Source organism: Cetorhinus maximus, chromosome 11, assembly GCF_964194155.1.
Source record: "Cetorhinus maximus chromosome 11, sCetMax3.hap1.1, whole genome shotgun sequence".
Taxonomy (NCBI): domain Eukaryota; kingdom Metazoa; phylum Chordata; class Chondrichthyes; order Lamniformes; family Cetorhinidae; genus Cetorhinus; species Cetorhinus maximus.
Genome location: NC_135889.1, coordinates 91,638,700 through 91,660,891, shown reverse-complemented (window position 1 = coordinate 91,660,891; position 22,192 = coordinate 91,638,700). Strand labels below are relative to the sequence as shown.

The window sequence follows — 22,192 nt, the reverse complement described above, 5'->3', positions numbered from 1 at the left end:
TGGTATAGAGCATTGTGTGCTGTATGGGTGTGAGAGCTGGACCCTCTGTAAAAGAGGATTACAACTTTTGAAATATAGCTCTGACAAAGGGTCCTTATAATCATCTGGACAGAGCACAGAACCAACAAATTTGTCCGTGTGAAAATTGGAGTTGCAGCATCTATAATAAGACCATAAGATGTGGGAGCAGAAGTAGGCCGTTCAGCCGATCGAGCCTGCTCCGCCATTCAATGAGATCATGGCTGATCTGATAACCCTCATTTCCATTTTCCTGCCTTTTACCCATAACCCTTGATTCTCTTACTGATTAAAAACCTGTCTATCTCAGCCTTGAATATACTTAACAACCCAGCCTCTGCACCTCTGCGGTTAAGAATTCCACAGATTCACTACCCTCTGAGAGAAGAAATTCCTCCTCATCTCTGTCTTAAATGGGTGACCCCTTATTCTGAGATTATGCCCCCTGGTCCTAGACTCTCCCACAAGGCAGAAAAACCTCTCAGTATCTATCCTGTTAAGCTCCCTAAGAATTATATATTTCAATAAGGTCGCCTCTCATTCTTCTAAACTCTAATGAGTATAGGCCCAACCTACTCACTCTCCTCAAAAGAAAATCCCTCCATTCCCGGGATCAACCGAGCGGACCTTCTCTGGACTGCCTCCAATGCTAGTGTATGTTTCCTTAGATAAGGGGACCAAAACTGTTCACAGTGTTCTAGGCGTAGTCTAACTAGTGCCTTGTATAATTTTGACTGATTCGAAGAAGCGGAAATTGATAAAGTACGAACACTAGAAAAAGCGAAGTAAGAGTCCAGTGGTAACAATAGCAGGTGAAACATCAGGAGAGAACAGGCCAGGTTGGAGAAGGACTGCATGGGTGGGAAACATTGGAGGGCAGGGAGGAATGATGGGAGCATGCAGAATTGAGGTAAACAGAGAGAGTTGCCCCTCTTGGACTCGAGTTCGTTATGGATGGAGTTTTATTATTCAGTAGCTTCAAACTGGAAACTTTGTATACTTTGAAACAAGATAATAAATGATCTTTGAAGAAATACTAGGAGAAAGAAGCTGGCCCTGGTGCATAGGAATCACAAGTTGGAAGGCAAACAGGTAAGTGAACAATGGGAAGCCTTCAAAAAGGAAATGGTTTATTTACAAATTAGACATTCCCATGATGGATAAATGAAGGGCATCCAAAGCCACCGTTCCCAGATAACTAAAGATATGAGTTCAAATTGAAACAAGCTCATGCCAATTGTGTGGTTCATAATACAATAGAGATCTAAACTAAATATAGAGTACAGAGGATATCTTAAGCAGAGTATGCGGGGCATATAGAAAGCATGAAAATAGATTGGCGGTTAACAAAATGGAACCCCGAAGTTTTCTATAAACACAAAATAGTAAAATGAAGGGTGGGACTGATTAGGAAACAAAAAGGAGATGTTCTTGTGGAGGTGGAGGTAATAAATGAGTATTTTGCATCTGTCTTCACTGGAATGTTGCCAGTTTCATAATAAAGGAGGAGGCATAATGATATTGGATAGGCAGTAATGATATCTATTAAATATATTTATCTATAAATAGATAAAGAGGAGGTGCTTAAAAGTTTAGCATTACACAAAGTAGAAAGGTCAACCAGTCTGAATGGGATGCATCCTGTGTTGCTGAGGGATGTAACGATGAAAATTGCAAGGGCTCTAGCCATAATTTTTCAATCCTGTTTGTATGTGGGGTAGAGCCAGAGGACCAAAGGATTGCAAATGTTACACCTGTTTAAAAAGACCAGGGGGAAACCTGGCATTTACAGGCCAGTTGGCCATGTTGGCTACGATAATGTGGCGGATGAATTCCTGTCATGTGTGCAAGGTGTGTTTTTTTGGACCTGTGTTGTTGAGGAACCGTCTAGGAAGTGGGCTGTCTTGGATTTGGTGTTGTGCACTAAGAAGGGGTTAATTGGTAATCTTGTTGTGCAGGGCCCTTTGGGGAACAGTGACCATAACATGATAGAATTCTTCATTACGATCGAAAGTGAAGTATTCCGATCTGAAACTAGGGTTCTGAATCTAAGCAAGGGAAGCTATGAAGGTATGAGGTGTGAGTTGGCTAAGAGATATTGGGGAACTTCATTAAAAGACATGATGCTGGATAGGCAATGGTTAATATTAAGGGAACGAATGTATGCGTTGCAATAGTTATACGTTCCTTTCTGGTACAAAAACACAACAAGAAAAGCGGCCCAACCATGGCTGGCAAAAGAAATTAAGGATAGTATTAGATCCAAAGAGAAGTCATATAAAGTTGCTAGGAAAAGTGGCAAGGCTGAGGATTGGGAGCAGTTTAGCATTCAGCAAAGGAGGACCAAGAGATTGATTAACAGGGGAAAAATAAGGAATGAGAGTAAACTTGTAAGGAACATAGAAGTGGACTGTAAAAGCTTCTATAAGTATGTAACAAGAAAAAGATTAGTGAAGATAAGTGTAGGTCCCTTACAGCCTGAAACAGGGGAATTTATAATAGAGAACAAGGAAATGGCAGAGTGATTAAACAACTACTTTAGTTCTGTCTTCACAGAGGAAGACACAAATAACTTCCCAGAAGTGCTAGGGAACCAAGGGTCTAGTGAGAAGGAGGAATTGAAGGAAATTCGTGTTACTCAAACAATAGTACTGGAGGAATTGATGGGACTCAGAACTGCTAAGCCCCTGGGGCCAGATGGTCTATATCCTGGGGCACTAGAAGATGTAGCCATGCAAACGGTGGATGCGTTTGTCATCTTCCAGGGTTATGTAGATTCTGGAGCAGCCCCGGCAGATTGGGGGATGGCGAGTGTGGCCCCACTGTTTGGAAAGGGAGGGAGAGAGAGGGCAGCAAATTGCAGACCAGTTAGCCTGGGTTGGTGGTAGGGGAGGTACTGGGGTCTATTATGAGGGATATGTTGACAGGACACTTTTTAGAGAGTATCAGATTATTGAGACACATTGCGAATAGTTGGGGCCCAAGCAATGATCCCTGCGGTACCCCACTAGCCACCACCCTGAAAAGGACCCACCTGTTCTCACTCTCCTTTTCCTGTCCGCCAACCAATTCTCAATCCACGGCAACATATGGCACCCTATCAAAAGCATTCTGAAAATCCTACTGGAGTTTTTTGAGAACGTGACTAGCAGAACGGATGAGGGGGAGAACCAGTGGATGTGGTATATTTGAATTTTCAGAAGGATAGGGTCCCACATAGGAGGTTAATGTGTAAGGTTGGGGCACATGGGATTGGGGGTGATATGTTGGCGTAGATTGAGTCTTGATTGGCGGACAGGAAACGGAGAGTGGGAATAGATGGGTCCTTTTCAAAGTGGCAGGTGGCGGCTAGTGAGGTACCACAAGGGCCAGTGCTTGGACCCCAACTATGCGCAATGTGTTTCAATAATTTGGATGAGGGAACCAAATGTAGTATTTCCAAGTTTGCTGATATTACGAAGCTTGGTGGGCACGTGAGCAGTGGGGAGGGTTTTGGGGGCTTCAAGGCGATTTGGACGGGTTGAGTGAGTGGGCAGATTCATGGCAGTTTCAGTGTGGCGTGGGTGGGTGTGGAGTTGTCCTTTTCGGTAGGAGGGGTAGAATGGCAGGGTATTATTTAGATGGTGATAGATTGGGAAATATTGATGTGCAGGGGGACCTGGGTGTCCTTGTGCACTGGTTGCTGGGGGCAAGTGTGCAGTTGAAACAGGCAGTTGGGAAGGCGAATGGTTTGTTGGCATTCGTTGCAGGAGGTATTTGGTATGGGAGCGGGGATGTCTTGCTGCAGCTGTGCGGGGCCTTGGTGGGACCGCACCTGTGTGCACTTTTGGTCTCCTTAGCTGGGAAGGGATGCACTTGCCATGGCGGAGGGTGCGGCAAGGGTTTGCTGGACCGATTCCTGGGATGGCAGGATTGTTGTGTAGGGGGTGAGATTGGGCCAGCTGGGCCTGTGTTCGCTGGAGGAATCTCATTGAAACGTAAAAAACGTATAAAATTCTGATAGGGATGGACTGACTGGATGCGGGGATGTGTTTCCTCTGGCTCTGGGGGTCTAGAACAAAGGTTCACAGCCTCAGGACACAGGATGGACTAATTGGAACTGAGGTGGGGAGAAACTTCTTTGCTCAGAGGGTGGTGAACCTATGGAGTTCTCTGCCATAGAAGGCTGTGGAGTCTAAGTCACTGAATATATTTAAGGAAATAGATAGATTTCTAGGCTCTAGAGGTTAAAAGAGAAATGGGGAGAGAGAGTAAGGCGTTGAGGTAGAGGATCAGCCATGACCATGTCGAATGGCGGAGCAGGCTGGAAGGGCCAAATGGCCTACTCCTGCTCCGATTTTGTATGTTTCAATGTAAGTTGCTGGTAGGGAAAAGCTTATAGAAATATTCTGGGTCAAAATCAATTTACGTTTGGAAGTATGAACTAATAAATGAAAGTCAGCACAGATTTGTTAAAGGCAAATGTGCTTGATTAACTTTATAATGAAGTAACGGAAGGTTGATGAGAGGAGTTTGGAGGACCTTGTGTAATGTAGATTTTGCAAAGGCATTTTAACGAAACACCAAACAATAGACTTGTTAGCAAAATTAAAGCCCATTGGGGATTGAAGGGTCAGTGATAGCATGGATATGAAATTGGTGAAGGGACAGAAAACAGAGAACAGTGGTGAATGATTGTTTTTCAATTTGGTGGGAGGTATACTGTGGTGTTCCCCAGTGGCCAGTATTAGGACCATGAGTCCTTTTGATATACATTAATGACCTAGATCTGGGTATTCAAGGCATAATTTCAAAATTTGCAGATGCCATGAAACTCGAAAATGTGGTAAACAGTGAGATAGATAGTAACAGACTTCAGGAGGACATAGAGAAACTGGCAAAATGGGCAAATACATGGCCATGAAATTTAATGCAGAGAAGTACGAAGTGATGCATTATGGTAGGAAAAATTAGGTGTGAGAGTTTGAACTAAAAAGCACAATTTTAAAGGGAGTGCAGGAACAAAGAGACCTGGTGGCGATTACACACAAACTTTTGAAGGTGGAAGGACAAGTTGTAAAGGTTGAAACAGCTTATATTTCACCACATTTCTATTTCTCTTTAGTTCTGATGAAAAGTCATATGGACTCGAAACGTTAACTCTGTCTTTCTCTCCACAGATGCTGTCAGACCTGCTGAGTTTTTCCAGCAATTTTTGTTTTTGATTTTGTTTCAGATTTCCAGCATCCGCAGTATTTTGCTTTTATTGTAAAGGTTGATGTTTTGAAAAAAAATCAGATGGCATCCTTGGTGTTAGCACTGAAGCAAGGAAGTTATGCTAAACCTTTATAACATTTTTGAGTATTGTATTCAGTTCGGGCACCATGCTTTAGGAATGGTGTTAAGCCCTTGGGCAGGGTGTGGGAAGAGATTTTCTAAAATGGTACCAGAAAATGGTACCGGGGTGAGGAACTTCAGTTATGTGGAATGACTGGAGTAATTGGCGTTGTTCTCCTTTAAAGCAGAGGAGATTACGATGAGAGGTGTTTAAAATCATGAATGTTTTTTTGTACTGTAAATAGAAACAGTTTCCTGTGGCAGAAGGGTCAGAAATCAGAGGACACAGATTTAAGGTGACCAGTGAAAGAACTAGAAGCATCATGAGGAAACAATTTTACACAGCAAGTTATGACCTGAAAAGCAGTGCCTGAAAGGATGGTGGAAGCTGGTGGATAGCTTTCAAAAGAGAATTTGATAAATAATTGAAGGGGAAAAATTAGAATTATGGGGAAGAGCATGGGATTGGGATTATTTGGATTACTCTACCAAAGAGCTGGTACAGGCAAGTTGGACCAATTGGTAATCTGTGATGTATCATTCTGAATCTATGATGCAAACTGTTCCCTACTCTAAAATATTGGGTTGACATGAAATGATTATAGATATCCGAATTAATGTGGCAACTAATATTTCAGGAATCAAATCTTTTAGCATCCTGTTGACAGTCACGTTGCTGCTCAGTATTCGTTATGTTCAAATGCAATGTCATTTAACAGCTTGGATTATTGTTTAGGCACGGTACATAAGGATAGATGGTAGTGTTCCATCTTCAGAAAGGATTCATCTTGTCCATCAGTTTCAAAACGATCCAGAGACTCAAGTTGCAATCCTCAGCATCAAGGCTGCTGGACAGGTATTGTAATTATCACAAAAAGATCTATAGGTGTTTGTTTGAGATACATCGAATTTTATGAAGCAGAAAATATATTTGCTAAGTGCTGTTGGATATTATTTATAAAGTTTGTGTTATTTGATGCTCAAGGCTATATTTTTTTTCTCCAGTTTACTTTTGTGTTTCTCTTGTTTTGTGACAAGATTGGAATAGATGAAGCAATGTTTTCAGTTTCATCCATGTTGCCTTTTTTTGCACTATTATTTCTTTCCATGTGTTTTTCATTTTTGCATGTTTTTTTTAGATATTTAACTTGTTTCTCTTTCAGCACTTTTGGTGTTTTTCAGTAACTTTTTTCCTCTTTTTGTCATTTTATTTCTATCTACTGTTGTATTGAACAAAGTAATAAAACTATTAAACTAAAATGCATTGCTTAAACAGCTAATTATTGCTCAACAGAATCATCTACATGACTGGGGCAATTTGTTGGTGCAGTGATAGCCTCATTAGTACATTAGTATATGAATGCGTTGTCCTGCAGGATGGTAGGATGTGTGTTCCCTGCTCACAAATCCCTATCTCAGCTGGGTTATCTGTAGAATTGGTATCTAGTGGTCGGACTGATTCCCAGATTATGGGAAAAAAAGATCATGAATGAGTCAACCTGTGCTTCTACACTCATCATTGAGGCTTCAAAGAGGAATTATCAGAGGCTTGGAAGTAGGCATTATTTACAACAGAAGAAACCCTTTTAGCCCCAAGTTTTCCCCGTGGAGTATTTCAATCAAGTTTATCAGTCACCCAAATCTAACTGCAATATTTTCACTTGTATGCTACTGTCAACAGACCTGATCACAATGTTGCTGTGACCTAGCCATGAGTTGCGCAAACAAGATTTTTCTCTTTGATTCCTTTCTACCCTTCCCTTCTGGGAATGTGCCTGATTGCTATTTGCTATTTTCTCACTGTAATAATCCTGCATTCTGAGTTGCAGAATTCAACTGGGTGCAGAACCAAGATCCTGCATGTTTTGTGCAACCTGATGCATTAAGACTTGAAATTATAAACTAGTTGCAATGATTCCTTTCAAGCCTGGGCATGCCAAATTGGAATAGTAGCAGGTCTTAAAGTATGTAAGCAGCTAGTATGTTCTTCCACCTAATTTTATTGTATTAAATATTTATGATACTAGAATTCAGAATTTTTATATTGATGTGTGATTTTTACACCAGAGCAAACCTAAAAACAGTGACTGTTTCCTTTTACAAATCCCTCATAGGGTTTAACATTTACAGCTGCTACACATGTTGTCTTTGCTGAGCTGTACTGGGATCCTGGTCACTTGTTGCAGGCTGAAGATAGAGCTCACCGTATAGGACAGTGCAGCTCAGTTCACATTCATTACCTCATCGCCAAAGGAACGCTGGATTCGCTCATGTGGAGTATGTTAAAGCGTAAGGTACAGTTTTACTGAATATTATATGAATATTTACATAACAGAGTCATACAGCACAGAAATAGGCCATTCAACCCATTGAACAATCCCATTACAGAGAGATTGTTTCTTCTTGTGGGGAAAGGCATAACCAGAGGCCATCAATATAAGATGGTCACCAAGAACTCCAGTAGGGAATTCTGAAATAGCTTCTTCAGCAAAAGAGTGGTGAGAATGTGGAGCTCAATACCATAGGGAGTGGTTGAAGCAAATAGTATAGATACATTTAAGGTGAAGCTAGACAAACATGTGAGGGAGAAGGGAAGAGAGGGTTACAATGGTAGATTTAAATGATGAAAGCTGAGAGAAGGCTCGAGTGGAGCAGAAATGACTGCATGGACTGGTTGAGCAGACTAGCCTATTGCTTTGTTGTATATCCTTCGTAATTAGTTCAACTGTCCTACTCTTTTCCCATATCCCTGAAAATGTTTCCTCTTCAACTATGTACTGAATTCACTTTGGAAGTTTACATTGATTCTGCTTCCATCATCATAGCTGACAGGTTCTAGATCATCTTAACTCGCACCGTAAATAGAATTCTCACCTCCGAACTGGTTCTTTTGCCAGTTATCTTAAATCAGCATCCTCTGGCTCCCAACCCTCTTCCCAGTGGAAACAGTTTCTTCCATGCTTATTCTACCAAAGCCCTTTATCATTTTGAACACTTCTATTAAATCTCCCTTCAACCTTTCCTGCTCCAAGGACAACAGTCTCTGTTTTTCCAATTTTTCAATGTAATTGAAGTCCCTCATCCCTGATACCATTCTAATAAATTTTTTCTGCACTCTCTAGAAGGCCTTGACATCCTTCGTATGGTATGGTGTCCAGTATCGGGCACCTGTGGCTTAAACAGTGATTTATGAAGATTTAGCATAATTTTCATGCTTTTGTACTCTACGCTTCTATTTATAAATCCAGGGATCCCAAATGCTTTTCGAACTCGAAGAAATTCTCCTCTATTTACCCCATCCAAACTCTACATAATTTTCAGAATCTCAATCAAATCTTCTCGGTCTTTTGTGCTCTTAATCTTAATATTTCAAATCACAACATTATTAGCTAGCACTCCTGCATCTGAGCCAGAAATTCTGGGTTCAAGTCCCACCCACTCCAGGACTTGTTGGCCACTAAAGGAATGTTTGTGACAAGGTTCAAACAGGTTGATAATCAGCCTGCTAATTCATCCAAAACTTTCCCAGTATTCCCCAAAGGAAAAAGTGAATGCATTCCCACTTCTTTACCTACCACTGATTCTTCCTGCTCCACCTGTGCACAAACCACTGATTTTTCTTGCTCCTGGATCTCAGAACTCACAGTATTCTTATTTCCAACACTTATCTGCATTCCAACTACTGCAATAGATTTTCCTTGTAACGTCCAACACATTGACTTTGTGTGCCCACCTTATTACAGTGAAAACATTTAAGTCTTCGAGTGTCACTTCTACCCTCAGCACCTTCTTTTCTGGTCTGAGGAGAAATGTCCTGAGAATTTCCAACTGCCTCTTCCTTGACTACCTGCCTTTCTGTCTGTCACCTTCCCACCTTCTATCCTTCTCGGATTTAAGAGAGTGACGAAAAATAAATTTAGATCTATGAACTAGCTCATTATCATAAGCTATCTCTGCTACTTGCCTTGCCGTTTTAACCCTCTGATCTTCCACATGAGTTCTAACTACCGAAGGAATTGAATCTTTAAATTCTTCCAAAATAATTATTTCTCTAAGAGCTGCATATGTTGTTTCTACCTTTAATGCCTGTATGCATCAGTCAAAATTACTCTGCTTTACTCTCTCAAACTCAATATAAGTCTGACCAGGCTACTTCCTCACATTCCAAAATTTCTGCCTGTATGCCTCAGGACCAACTCTCATGCAGCTAAAATAGCCTTTTTTACTGCCTCATAATCCACTGATACCCCTTCTGACCAAGATGCATATATCCCATGAGCTCTACCTCCCAACCTAGACTGTAAAAGCAATGTCCAGATTTCTTATAGCCATTTCATTTGCTCAGCTATCTTCTCAAACATCCCTTTCTTCAAACTCCGGAAGAGCCTGCACAACTTTAAACATCCCCACCCCCCCGACTGGGTTTTGGGTTGGAAGTGGTTGTTTCCGCATCAGAACCTTCCTCAGCATCTGAAGACTCTTTTTTAACTTCCAGCCTTTTGAGCTGATATTCTCTCTCCTTCTCTCTTTCCTTCATTGCTAACTTCTCCTCTGGAGGTCAAGTGTTCTCATTTCCATTTCTCTTTGAAACGCTCTCTCTTTTTCCTTTTCCTCTAATTCAAGTTTTTTTATTTCCATTGCTTGTTCGAGTTCAAGCTGCTTCATTTGTAACTGAAGTCTCACTACCTCCAGCTGTGACTCACTAGTTTCAGGTATCCCTTACAATTTCAAATGCTGCACTATGACTTCAATTATGCCTGCTTTATTTGCCTAACTGCAACTTATCCGCTAATTCTGTTAATTGTGCCTTAGTTACTTTTTGTAAACCAATCAGGGTTACATCTTCTACTCCCAGAAACGTCTAAGCAATTGTTAAAGCCATTTTTGCAGTCTAACCACTTTAAAATCCCTCAACATCAACTCCTGAGTTCAATGTTCTTCTCGTACTCATACCCTTAAGATTCACCAACCCCAAGACCATAAGACATAGGAGCAGAATTAGGCCATTCGGCCCATTGCGTATGCTCTGCCATTCAGTGAGATCATGGCTGATCTGATAATCCTCAATTCCACTTTCCTGCCTTTTCCCCATAACCCTTGATTCTCTTACTGATTATAAATCTCTCTATCTCAGCCTTCAATATACTTAATGACCCAGTATCTACAGCCTCTGCGGTAAAGAATTCCACAGATTTGCTAGCCTCTTGAGAGAAGAAATTCCTCCTTATCTCTGTCTTAAAAGTGCGACCCCTTAGTCTGAGATTATGCCCTCTGGTCCTAGACTCTTCCACAAGGGGATATAACCTCTCAGCGTCTACCCTTTCAATCCCTCTAAGAACATTTTATGTTTCAATAAGGTCGCCTCTCATCCTTCTAAACTCCAATGAGTACAGGCCCAGCCTACTTAACCTCTCCTCATAAGAAAATCCCTCCATCCCAGGGATCAACCTAGTGAACCTTCTCTGGACTGCCTCCAATCCCAGTACATCTTTCCTTAGATAAGGGGACCAAAACTGTTCACAATATTCTAGGTGTGGTCTAACTTGTGCCTTGGTATAGCTTTAGCAAGACTTCCCTATTTTTATATTCCATCCCCTTTGAAATAAAGGCCAACATTCCATTTGCCTTCCCTATTATCTGCTGAACTTGTATGCTAGCTTTTTGTGATTCGTACACGAGAACCCCCAAATCCCTGTGTGCTGCAGCTTTCTGCAGTCTTTCTCCATTCAAATAATATTCAGCTCCTCTATTCTTCCTGCCAAAGTGCGTAACCTCACGTTTTCACACCTTGTATTTGTAAAATCTTTGCCCACTCATTTAACCTGTCTATATCCCTCTGTAAACTCTGTGTCATCCTCACCACTTGTCTTCCCCCTTTTTTTGTGTCATCTGCAAAATTGGTGATCGTACATTCACTTCCCTCATCCAAGTCATTTATATATATATATATTGTAAATAATTGTGGCCCCAGCACTGATCCCTGTGGCACACCACTAGTTTCAAGTTGCCATCCTGAAAATACCCCCCTTATCCCAACTCTGTCTTCTATTAGTTAGCCAATCCTCTATCCATGCTAATATACTACCCCCAACACCATGGGCTCTCGTCTTATTAAGTAACCTTATGTGCGGTACCTTATTGAATGCCTTTTGGAAATCCAAACATATTACATCTACTGGTTCCCCTTTATCTATCCTGCTTGTTACCTCCTCAAAGAATTTGTCAGGCATGAAGCCATGCTGACTGCTTGATTATATTATGTATTTCTAAATGCTCCGCTATTACATCCTTTATAATTGACTCTAACATTTTCCCAGTGACAGATGTTAAGCTAACTAGCCTATAGTTACCTGTTTTTTGTCTCCCTACCTTTTTGAATAAGAGTGTTACATTGGCAGTTTTCCAATCCTCTGGGACTTTTCCAGAATCTCAGGAAGATTACTACAGTGCACCCACTATCTCCAGTCGCTACTTTCTTTAATAACCTAGCATGCAACCGATCAGGTCCAGGGGACCTATTGGCCTTTAGCCCCATTAGTTTCCCTAGTACTTTTTCTCTAGTGAGAGTTATTGTATTTATTTCCTCCCCCTATTTTGCCCGTTGACTATTTAGTATTTTGGACTGTTATTAGTGCCTTCTACCATGAAGACTGATACAAAATATTTATTCAACTCCTCTGCTGTTTGCTGGTTCCCCATTATTATTTCTCCAGCTTTGTTCTCTACGGGGCCTATGTTCACTTCAGCCTCTCCCTTCCTTTTTTATACATTTAAAGAAGCTGTTACTGTCCGTTTTTATATTACTTGCTAATTTACCCTCAAAGTTTATTTTCTCCCTCTTTATTTTATTTTGGTCATCTTTTGTTGGTTTTTAAAACTTTCTCAATCCTCCGGCTTACACTAATCTTTGTCATGTTGTATGTTTTTTCTTTCAATTTGATGCTATCCTTAACTTCCTTGGTTGGTTTATCCCCTTCCTAGAATTCTTCTTCCTCACTGGGATATATCTTTGTTACGAGTCATGAATTATCTTCCATTGTTCATCAGCCGTCTTTTCTGCTAAACTCTCTTCCCAATCCACTCCAGCCAACTCTGCCCTCATTCCGTTGTAAGTACCCTTATTTAAGTTTAGCAAGTTTCTCACTCTCAAACTGAATACTAAATTCTACCATGTTATAGTCACTGTTTCCTAGGGATCTTTTACCCTGAGATCATTTATTAAACCTGCTTCATTAAACATTACCAGATCCAAAATAGCCTATCCCTGGTTGGATACCCAACATATTGTTCTAGGGAGCTACCCCTAATACACTCTATGAATTCTTGCTCGTGGCTACCTCTGCCAATTTAATTTTCCCAATCTACATAAAGAATAAAAAATCCTGCAGAGAGCCCCAATTTTGTTATGATATGGCAGGTGATATTTGCCAGGCTGACCAAATCCACAAGGGAAACTTGGCCACACAACGATTTTGCATTTTGTATTTATTACGATACGACCTATGCACTGAAGTCAGAAGTAATGAGTCTACTACCACCTTTAGAGATTTTAAAGGTTAAATAAAAACATTTATTAACAAAAGAAGAACAAACTTAAACACACACACACAAGTAGCACAGTTTTAACAGTTCTTAAAATTTCTACTTAACCAGGCTCCCAATACACACACTCTTTAAGGCAACAGCCCAAATAGATTCCAAGTTTATAAAGTCATCCAGCAATATTACCACAAGTACCCACTGGACAATGGACTTCCAAAGGCTTTTAACACAACTTTGGTTACTGGAACAGCCAATTTCTATAGGGTGGCTAGAGGCATTTTCCCCAAGTCTGTTTCTCATGGTTCACCATCCAAGATCTCTCACTGTCACAACTCATAGAGCCTTCCATCCATCTTTAAATATATTTCATCTCTTTTTTGTTCTGTAATTCCCATTATTTCCCTCTGTCTTTATAGAAGTTTTCCTAGAATATAACAATCTTTCTGTTATATGTCCAGTACTTTCGGGAAAATCAACATAATAATCTTGCCTTATTTATCTTGCCAGTTGTAAACATTTTCCATGTCCCTTTAAAAATCAAACACTCCTCCACTTATCTAAAAATGCAAATTTCATTCACACCATATCTCCTGACCTTACCCTAGATTGTTCATCTCAATTTCATATACCTGTTTTACACCTCACTTATTTGATAATTTAAACATTGCAGTCTAACCGTCTCTAGTTTAATTAAATTAGTCACACACACACAAGCCTGCTTTAAAATATCCCACAATAATATTAGGAAAAATTATGATAGCTCCTTGACAGCAATAGCTCAAAATTTTGAATAAAATTATATATATATTTATCATAATCTTCAAAGAGAACAACTGGGTTTACAAATAAATCCAAGCTTGTTATCTCTGGGATACTCCAGAACTAATTTGAACATACTGAGTGTTTGTCACAAATAAAGGAAAATGATACCAGAGTCTGTGATCTCTTCAGATTTCTGTTTAAGTAAAGACTCTAATCCAGCCAAGATGGTTTAATTATTAAATATATTGTTGTTTGTTTTACTTCCTCTTGCCTCATAATCGAATAACTTGCTTTTATTGTCTGACTCAAACTTAAAGAATGGACGCTTGGCCAAGTCACTGTGGAACTGTACTCCAGCTTGTCATAGCCTTCAAGAGAGAAGGAAATATTTAAGCAGGAAGAGAGTAGAGAAATTAAAACTATGTATATGTATCAATTATTTATTTCCCTTTGCTTCCCATTATGTTCTTACTTTCAGCATTCTCACCCTTAATTCCTCTGTCAGATAATGTGGTATATAGATTTCTGTACAGTTACAATCAGTGTATTTCCACGTTCAGTTGACTATAGGGTCTTGCTAATTATTCATTCCTGAAACTGGTGTGTTCCATCATCATGAAGTTGATAGCTAAGAACTAAGTGTAAGATAAATTGGAGTTGGCATTGCAGTTTAATGATGAGGCATTAGCCTGAAGCTGTACTGCTGGGTTTAAGAAAATTATCAATTAAAATGCAGAAATCATAATGAATTTAGAATATTTCTGAGTTTGAAGTTTTGTTTGTTGATTTTCAGCTTTGTGGGTTTAGCTGAAATACCAAATTAGTTTATCGATTAGTCAGTGGAGATAAGTTACTTTACTTTTCAATTACAGACTTGTGTTACAACTAACACATTAAATGGAATAAAGCAACGCTTGGAAGTAGAGGAAGGAGATAAAGAAAAATGGGATTTCTTGAACACTGCATTGGCCTGGGTGCCAAATGAAAATTTATCAGGAACTGAGGATGGAGCGTTTTTCACCCATGTAAGAACATGAACTGTGCTATGTGTAATATAAATACTATTTTTTAAACCTTAATTGCTAATTACTATGTTGTTTGATTACATGTATTGCAATAGAGCATTATGATGAGTAACATCTGTCTCATATCACCTGTTTGCTAATATTAATACAATAGGGCCAGTTGTAATGTTATACATATCCTCGACCACCACTACATTTTCAATTTACCACACCTTCTTTGCTACATCCTATTTCTCTACTGCATTGTAGTGAGAAAAATCAAGAAATCTCTCTTCAAAGTTGCAGTATGCAATAAAGAACAAAACAGGAATGAAGCAGTAATTCAAATTACAGGTTCCATCAATGATCATAACCCACAAGAGTATCTCCAGTAATTTATGATATCAGTCGAACAACTTGATTTGTGTTTGCACTCACTGCCATAAATCTATGTTATTTTTAATTTGCAAAATATTTCCTCAAGCTGTGTTCCTTCAGATCTTTGGTTTCTGCAGAGAAAAGCTTTAATACAGGATTTTAGAACTTCACAGTAAAAAATATGAAGATGGCTTGCAAATAACAGCAGTTTCATTCAGTTATCCGGGTAGACCATAACACTTCACATGGGATATATTTGGGTATTTTTAAGTCTGTTCTGAAATTTGGGATAAATCAGATATCCCCTTAATTTAGCTATCCTGTTTTAGCTTTTGTTTGGGATGGTGTGGTGCTTTCAGAATTAAAGATCGAAGTAATCTAGCGGAGAGAATGGTAGTAGCATCAGTAAAGTCTTAGACATAGAAATTGGATTCGGCCCCAAATGGACATGCAGAGGGTGGAGGCACAGACTGCAGGCGCATGTTCAAGTGGTCAGAGAACACAGAAAACTGGTGCTGGGACCTCACTATAATGAGACAGGTGTGCAAGCAGTGCTATCCATGCTGCTTATTTCCTGCTCTTCCAAACAGCCAATCTGATGTGTCTGATGCCACTTAAAGGCATTCAGTACCTCTTTAAGGGGAGTGCAGTGTGGCTGTAGATAGCACGAAATGTTCTGAAAGGGATAAAATGTCTGCAACTGCTCTAGAAAAGGCTCCCAGGTTCTCCAATGCAGGTTTGGAAGCCCTGGCCCAGGCAGGAAGACGTGTATTCTGTTCCTTTCAAGCAGACGGAATTCGCAAAAGGCAACACTTAAGAGAATAGTAGAAAGATGTATCCAAAGAGCTGAATGCAAGGATCTTAGCTCTTGGGACATGGCTACATTGCCACAAAATGTGCAGACATCACCAGAGTTGTCAAGGTAAAAATCCTTCCTCTCACCCCTGCACTATTGATATTGAGGAGTTCCAGGGCCTGTACACCACTCTGCTGCCACCCCTGGTGAGTCTGTTCTGCTGGTGGGATAGGTCATGACCAGGGATGATGATGGATGAGTCTTGGCCCTGTGGAAGATGGGTTGTTGTCTCAGGACGACAGCTTGTCTGTTTTCCCACCACCCACTCTGCCAGTACCCTTGTTAGAGTTATACAGACAGCTGGGTCAGACTGCTGTAGCATATGCCATGATGCTACATTCTGCAATTCTGCGCTCAAGGCCCCAGAGCTGCTCAAGGTTGATCACCACAGCCATCTGAAGTGCCTTCAGTAGAAGCTCGGCAGCTGCCTTCCTCCCAAGTTTTGCTGGAGCTGCACTCATCCAGGTAAGTGGAGAATATTCCATTACACTCCTGACTTGTGCCTTGTAGATGGTCGACAGGCTTTGGGGAGTCTGGAGGTGAGATACTCCACAGGGTTCCTAGCCTTTGACCTGTTCTTGTAGCCGCAGTAATTAATTGTCTCGTTCAGTTCAGTTGCTCGTCAATGTAACCCCTAGGATGCTGATGCTAGGGGATTCAGTGATGGTAATGCCATTGAATGTCAAGGGGCAATGGTTAGATTCTCTCTTGTTGGAGATGGTCATTGCCTGGCACCTGTGTGGCACAAATGTTACTTGCTATTGTCAGTCCAAGCCTGGATACTGTCCAGATCTTGCTGCATTTGGACATGGACTGTTTCAGCATCTGTGCAGTCGTGAATGGTGCTGAACATTGTGCAATCATCAGTGAACATTCCCACTTCTGACCTTATGATGGAAGGAAGGCAATGGCAATGGCAACGAAGCAGCTGAAGATGGTTATACGCTTAGGAACTCTGCAGTGATGTCTTGGAACTGAGATGAATGACCTCCAGCAGCCACAATCATCTTCCTTTGTACCAGGTATGACTCCAACCAGCGGAGAATTTTCCACCTGATTTCCATTGACTGCGGTTTTGCTAGGGCTCCTTGAAGGTAGACTCGGTCAAACGCTGCCTTGATGTCAATGGCAGTCACCCTCACCTCACCTCTGGAGTTCAGCTCCTTTATCTATGCTAGAACCAAGGCTGTAATGAGGTCAGGAGCTGAAAGGCCCTGGTGGATCCCAAATTGAGCGTCAGTGAACAGGTTATTGCTTAGCAAGTGCCACTTGATAGCATTGTTGAAGGTCTCTTCCATCACTCTACTGATGATCGAGAGTAGACTGATGGGGCGGTAATTGGCCGGGTTGTATTTGTCCTGCTTTTTATATACAGGACATACCTGGGCAATTTTCCACATAGCCTGGTAGATGCCAGTGTTGTAGCTGTACAGGAACAACTTGGCTGGGGGCACGACAAGTTCTGGAGCATAAGTCTTCAGTACTATTGCTGAAATATTGTAAGAGCTCATAGCTTTTGCAGTATCCAGTGCCTTCAGCTGTTTCTTGGTATCATGTGGAGTGAATCGAATTGGAGATTGGCATTTGTGATGCTGGGGACCTCCAGAGGTGGCTGAGATGGATCATCCACTCGGCACTTTTGGCTGAAGATTGTAGCGAATGCTTCAGCCTTTTCTTTTGCACTGATGTGCTGGGCTTCCCGTCATTGAGGATGGGGACGTTTGTGGAGCCTCTGCCTCCAGTGAGTTGTTTAATTGTCCACCGCTATTCACGACTGGTTGTGGCAGGACTGCAGAGCTTAGATTTGATCCGTTGATTGTGGATCGGTTTAGCTCTATCTGTCATTTGCTGCTTATGCTGTTTGACACGGAGTTAGTCCCATGTTGTAGCCTCCCCAGGTTGACACCTCCATTTTTAGGTATGCTTGGTGCTGCTCCTGGCATGCCCTCCTGCAGTCTTCATTGAACCAGGGTTAATCGCCTGGCTTAGTGGTAAAGGTAGTGTGGGGGATATGCCGGGCCATGAGATTACAGATTGTGTAGACGCTCTTCCTCTCTCCCTTACCTGCAGGCCGCAGCTCCTTTTGTGCGGGCGGGCCTCCTAATGTCTCTTTAGTTTCAAGAGGTCACCCACCGTCCTTAATTGGACGGTGAGTGCGCCTTCCGGCCGCTATTTTGCCAATCCAGGCAAAATCTATGTGGAGTGACCACTCCCGATACAGTGCAACATTGATAGCTGCATTTGACCCTGACATCGGGGTCCTGACCAAAATAGTAAATCCTACCTCATGACTGCCTCCAATTTGAGGCACAGGTATCTATATGTTGCTCCACTATCAAGTTGAAGTGTGAGAAGTGCTCCCCGAAGACCTGCTGTAGGAATGGCCTCCTCTGCAGTGTCATTCTCCCAGGTGCTCATGCTGACTGGTGTTTCTTTGCTGCTGCTCTAAGGACCACCGATGAATGAAATAAAATTCTTGCAAGTATCAGCACAAAGTTGTTGCTAGAACTCTAAGTCAAGTGAAGAAATCAGCTTTTAAAAAGTCCCAGCAACCAACCTGTATGAGAGGAGATATGCCCTCTAAATAGCACTGCTTGTTAATGCCCCATGCCACCCCCCCCCCCCCGCCCCCACCACCCCCAACAACTAAAATGTCAGTTGGCAATCCACACACAAAAAAGACAATTGCCTTGCAGTCATTTTACACTCGGCGAGGCATTAATTGGCTCAGGACAAGACTTCTACCCCATCAGGAGAGGAAGTTCCGCCTTAGAGAACTGTCGGTCAACCTGATTGGTCGGAAGCTCTATAGTCCCAGCAGTGCCAGGTTCAAGTGGTGTCCACTGCTGGGACTACTGCCAATCCCCAAAGAAGGAGGTTATTGAGGCTGTGCTACACTGTAAGTTGGAATATCTGTAGGGCCTGGCTGGCAGGCCCCAGCTGGAGGGGTGGGGGAAGAGGTGGGTGAGGTTATGACCTGGTGGCGGGGTGAGGGTTCTCTGGATTCCTAGTCCTTCACCCCTTAAAAGTAGTTAAACAAAAATACATAGTAGTATAATAATTTTGTGTGGCTGGGAAGGCAGTTATAGTTCGATGTTGAGTTAAATAAACTATTCTGTGGCTTCAGCTGACGTGGTCTGAATTGTTGTGGGCAGAAGGTCAGTATGTGGGTGATGATCTGACTTGGACGGCCACAGTCACAATTTGAGCTGCTCCTTATGTTCCACTGTAGAGCAAGTGACCACATCTTCCCTGGTCCGTCTTCAAAAACTTGAGGGTTGTCTAGATTTTCTGTGGAAAGTTGAGACCTGGGAGTTCACCACTTGGGTCAGTTACCAGGTTTGTTGGTGATGTTTACAATCAGCCAGGAGGTGCACCATCGAGAGGTGGTGAGAAGGTATCAATCATGTCAAATGTTCCACAAATTGAGACAGTTTTATAATATAATTAAAGTTTGTCTTAAAAGGAAAATAATATGTGTGACACATTCTGTTTCCAAGCTATTTAAAATTTTCTGTGGGGGTTGAAGATTTCTCAGCCGGTTTTTACAGATTGTACTGACGTCAATGCTGTGATTTTAGATTTTGTCTTCCAAAACATTGCAACCTGAAAACCTCCTTGGTCTAAACACCTCATTGCAAAAATTGAGCTGCTTACAAACATGAATATTGGCAAGCTAAATCTTTTTCTGAACTTTACAATCTAATTCATGTTAACAACGCTGACTGACATTTAGAGCTGCTAACTTGCATGGTGATATTATCCCTTTTCTCTTTTCTGTACATAACTAAAAGTGGTAGAACAATCTTTAGTCACAGATTTATTGAGCTTAACGTGACATGAACATGAAGTTTTTCATTGCCTTGTTAGGCATAACAAAGCTTTTAGAAAGTTAGATTTAAATTTGCATTAATTGTTGAATTTAATAAGCACCTTTAATAGTTCATAAACTTTGCAAATTTCATCTGAAGTATTAATGCAAGACTAAGTGCTCCCAGTTTAATGGGTCTTTAAGCTTTACAGATTTCTAATTTCCTGGGTATGTTGATTGCACAAGTATTTGTCCTTATTTTGAAGCAGTGAATTATACTTTCCTTTTAGTTTGAGAAGGAGAAACAACATGACATCCGCTCGTTCTTCTCGCCAAAACCCAACTCTTCAGAGAAGCGCAAGAGAACCACTCAAGATTTGCCAACCAGCCAGTTTTCTGATATAATTGAGCTGAAGAAATCTCCAGATTCACCCAAATTAGCTCAGCAACCACAAGAGAAGCTGGATAAAATAAATGCAAGGGAAGCTGGTGAAGATGAGAATGAAGAAAAATGCAAAACATACAATGATGAGCTGCCGCTAAAAACTAATTTTGAACCACAGACTAAACGATTTAAATATTTAAGTACACCAGTCCAAAATTGTGCAAGTACAAAAAAGAGAATGGCCAAAGGTGGAACGACACCAACCCCATTCAAAATTCAAAATACTCAACGATTCCTGGGTGAAACACAACTTACCTCAAGAAAGCTGCCTATAACTGAAAAAACGTGGAACTGCAAGGTGTGCACATATAGCAATAATACCTTACTGTCTTACTGCGAAATTTGTGAAACCCTCAGAGATATTGGTAAGATCCTTTTTTTGAATTTTCCATCATTAATAAATTTATTATAAAAATATTTCTTCGAAAAAAGTCTCGAGTTATTAGTGTTTTACTTCAACTGAAAATAGCTGGCTATTTCAGTGAACCAATCATGGGGGAACTTTTGGTACTTTGGAAAAAATAGGTTTTATCAAGAAGTAGTTAACATTCAAGCTGTCCAAGCAATATTTCAGACTGAAGCTTTTCTTAACACAGGTGATCAAAAAGGAGAAAATCTGTCTTGTCAAGCAAATTCAAATGAAAAGGAGTGTGAAGGGAGAACCCAACCTCAGACTGACTGTACTGTCCTATCTGACCTGGAGAATGAGGAAAAAGATGAGTCAAATGCACCTACAGAGCAGATAAATAGTGAACAGATACACAACAGTACAGCGAAATCTGAGGAAAGCTTTGTACCTGTTGATATCGACGAAAGCAGCAATGCCGTTTCCATAACCGAAGGAAGAATGTATAACACGAATCAACAGCAACCAGGTAATTCAGTTTGTCCTTCATCGATTACTACAACTATTTAAATATATTTAATTGTGTTTAAATACAAGTCATTCTTGAATTATTTCTTGTAAGGGCTGTACCCAATTTAGTTTGTTTCTTAAGAGCGAGTTTTGCAACGTTGTTTCATAACCATCCCAGAGATCGTGGAGCAAATCTCCAAAGTATGTCTAAATCTTTAAACCTAGGTTATTCATCTTTCATTAGTTGCTTTCCATGCCACCGTACTTTATACAGCATCTCAGGAAGCAGTATTTGATCATCTTCATGTACGTTGATTATATTAGTCTATGTAATTCAATAACCTTCAGTTCAATTCCTAACCAGATATTTATCCAACATTTTTTAAAAAAAGAATGTAAGAACAAGAATTAGCCATTTGAAGCAGGGGCTAACATTCTATCAGATCATGGATGATCTGTACCTCAACTCCATTTACCCACCTTTGCTCCATATCTCTTGATACCCTTAACTAACAAAAAATCAACCGCAGTCTTTAAAATTGCTATTGGCCCAGTATCCAATGCCTTTTCTGGGTGACAGTTCCAGATTTCTATTGCCCAATATGTCAAAAAGTGCTTCCTGATTTTTCTCCTAAATAGCCTAAATCTGAAGCCATGCTTGTGTCCCCTTGTTCTGGATATCGCCCACTGGAGGGTATAGATTCTCTGTTTCTACGATAGCAAATATGTTTTTTTTTAAAACATCTCAATTAGATCACCCCTCAACCTTCTAAATATAAGGAAATTCAAATCAAGTTAATGCATTCACAAAATTAGCCCTTTAAACCTGAGTACAGTCCTGATGAATGTGCATTATACATGTCTTTTGTAAGGTTTGTTGCCCAAAGCTGAAGGCAGTATTCCAGACGGGGTCTGACTAAGTGATCTTCACAACTGAAGCATCTATTCTTCGGTTTTGAATTTCAATCCCTTTGAGATAATGACCAACATTCCATTAGCCTTTTTGATTACTTTTTGTACCTGTGTACTAATATTTACTGAACTGTATACGTGGATGTCTTGTGATCTCCTTAAAAAATTCAGCTAGAATAGTCAGGCATGACCTACCATCCACAAATCCATGTTCACCCTTTGATAAGCTCATGCTTATGCTCACTCTTTGTTAAGTTCATGCTTATCTAAGTGCTTAATCGTTTTGTCTGGT

General features: G+C 40.8%; 1 protein-coding gene across 2 annotated transcripts in view; it reads left to right on the top strand.

Annotated features, from left to right (window-relative positions):
* The window catches only part of zranb3 (zinc finger, RAN-binding domain containing 3), a 118,942-nt gene that overhangs the window by 69,016 nt on the left and 27,734 nt on the right, over positions 1 to 22,192 (top strand). For both annotated transcript variants that reach the window (XM_078552430.1, XM_078552431.1), the window contains 5 exons: positions 6,071 to 6,190; positions 7,449 to 7,628; positions 14,511 to 14,663; positions 19,978 to 20,497; positions 20,729 to 21,007. In XM_078552430.1, the coding sequence (XP_078408556.1) occupies positions 6,071 to 6,190; positions 7,449 to 7,628; positions 14,511 to 14,663; positions 19,978 to 20,497; positions 20,729 to 21,007 (1,252 nt within the window). The remainder of the gene's footprint in view (positions 1 to 6,070; positions 6,191 to 7,448; positions 7,629 to 14,510; positions 14,664 to 19,977; positions 20,498 to 20,728; positions 21,008 to 22,192) is intronic.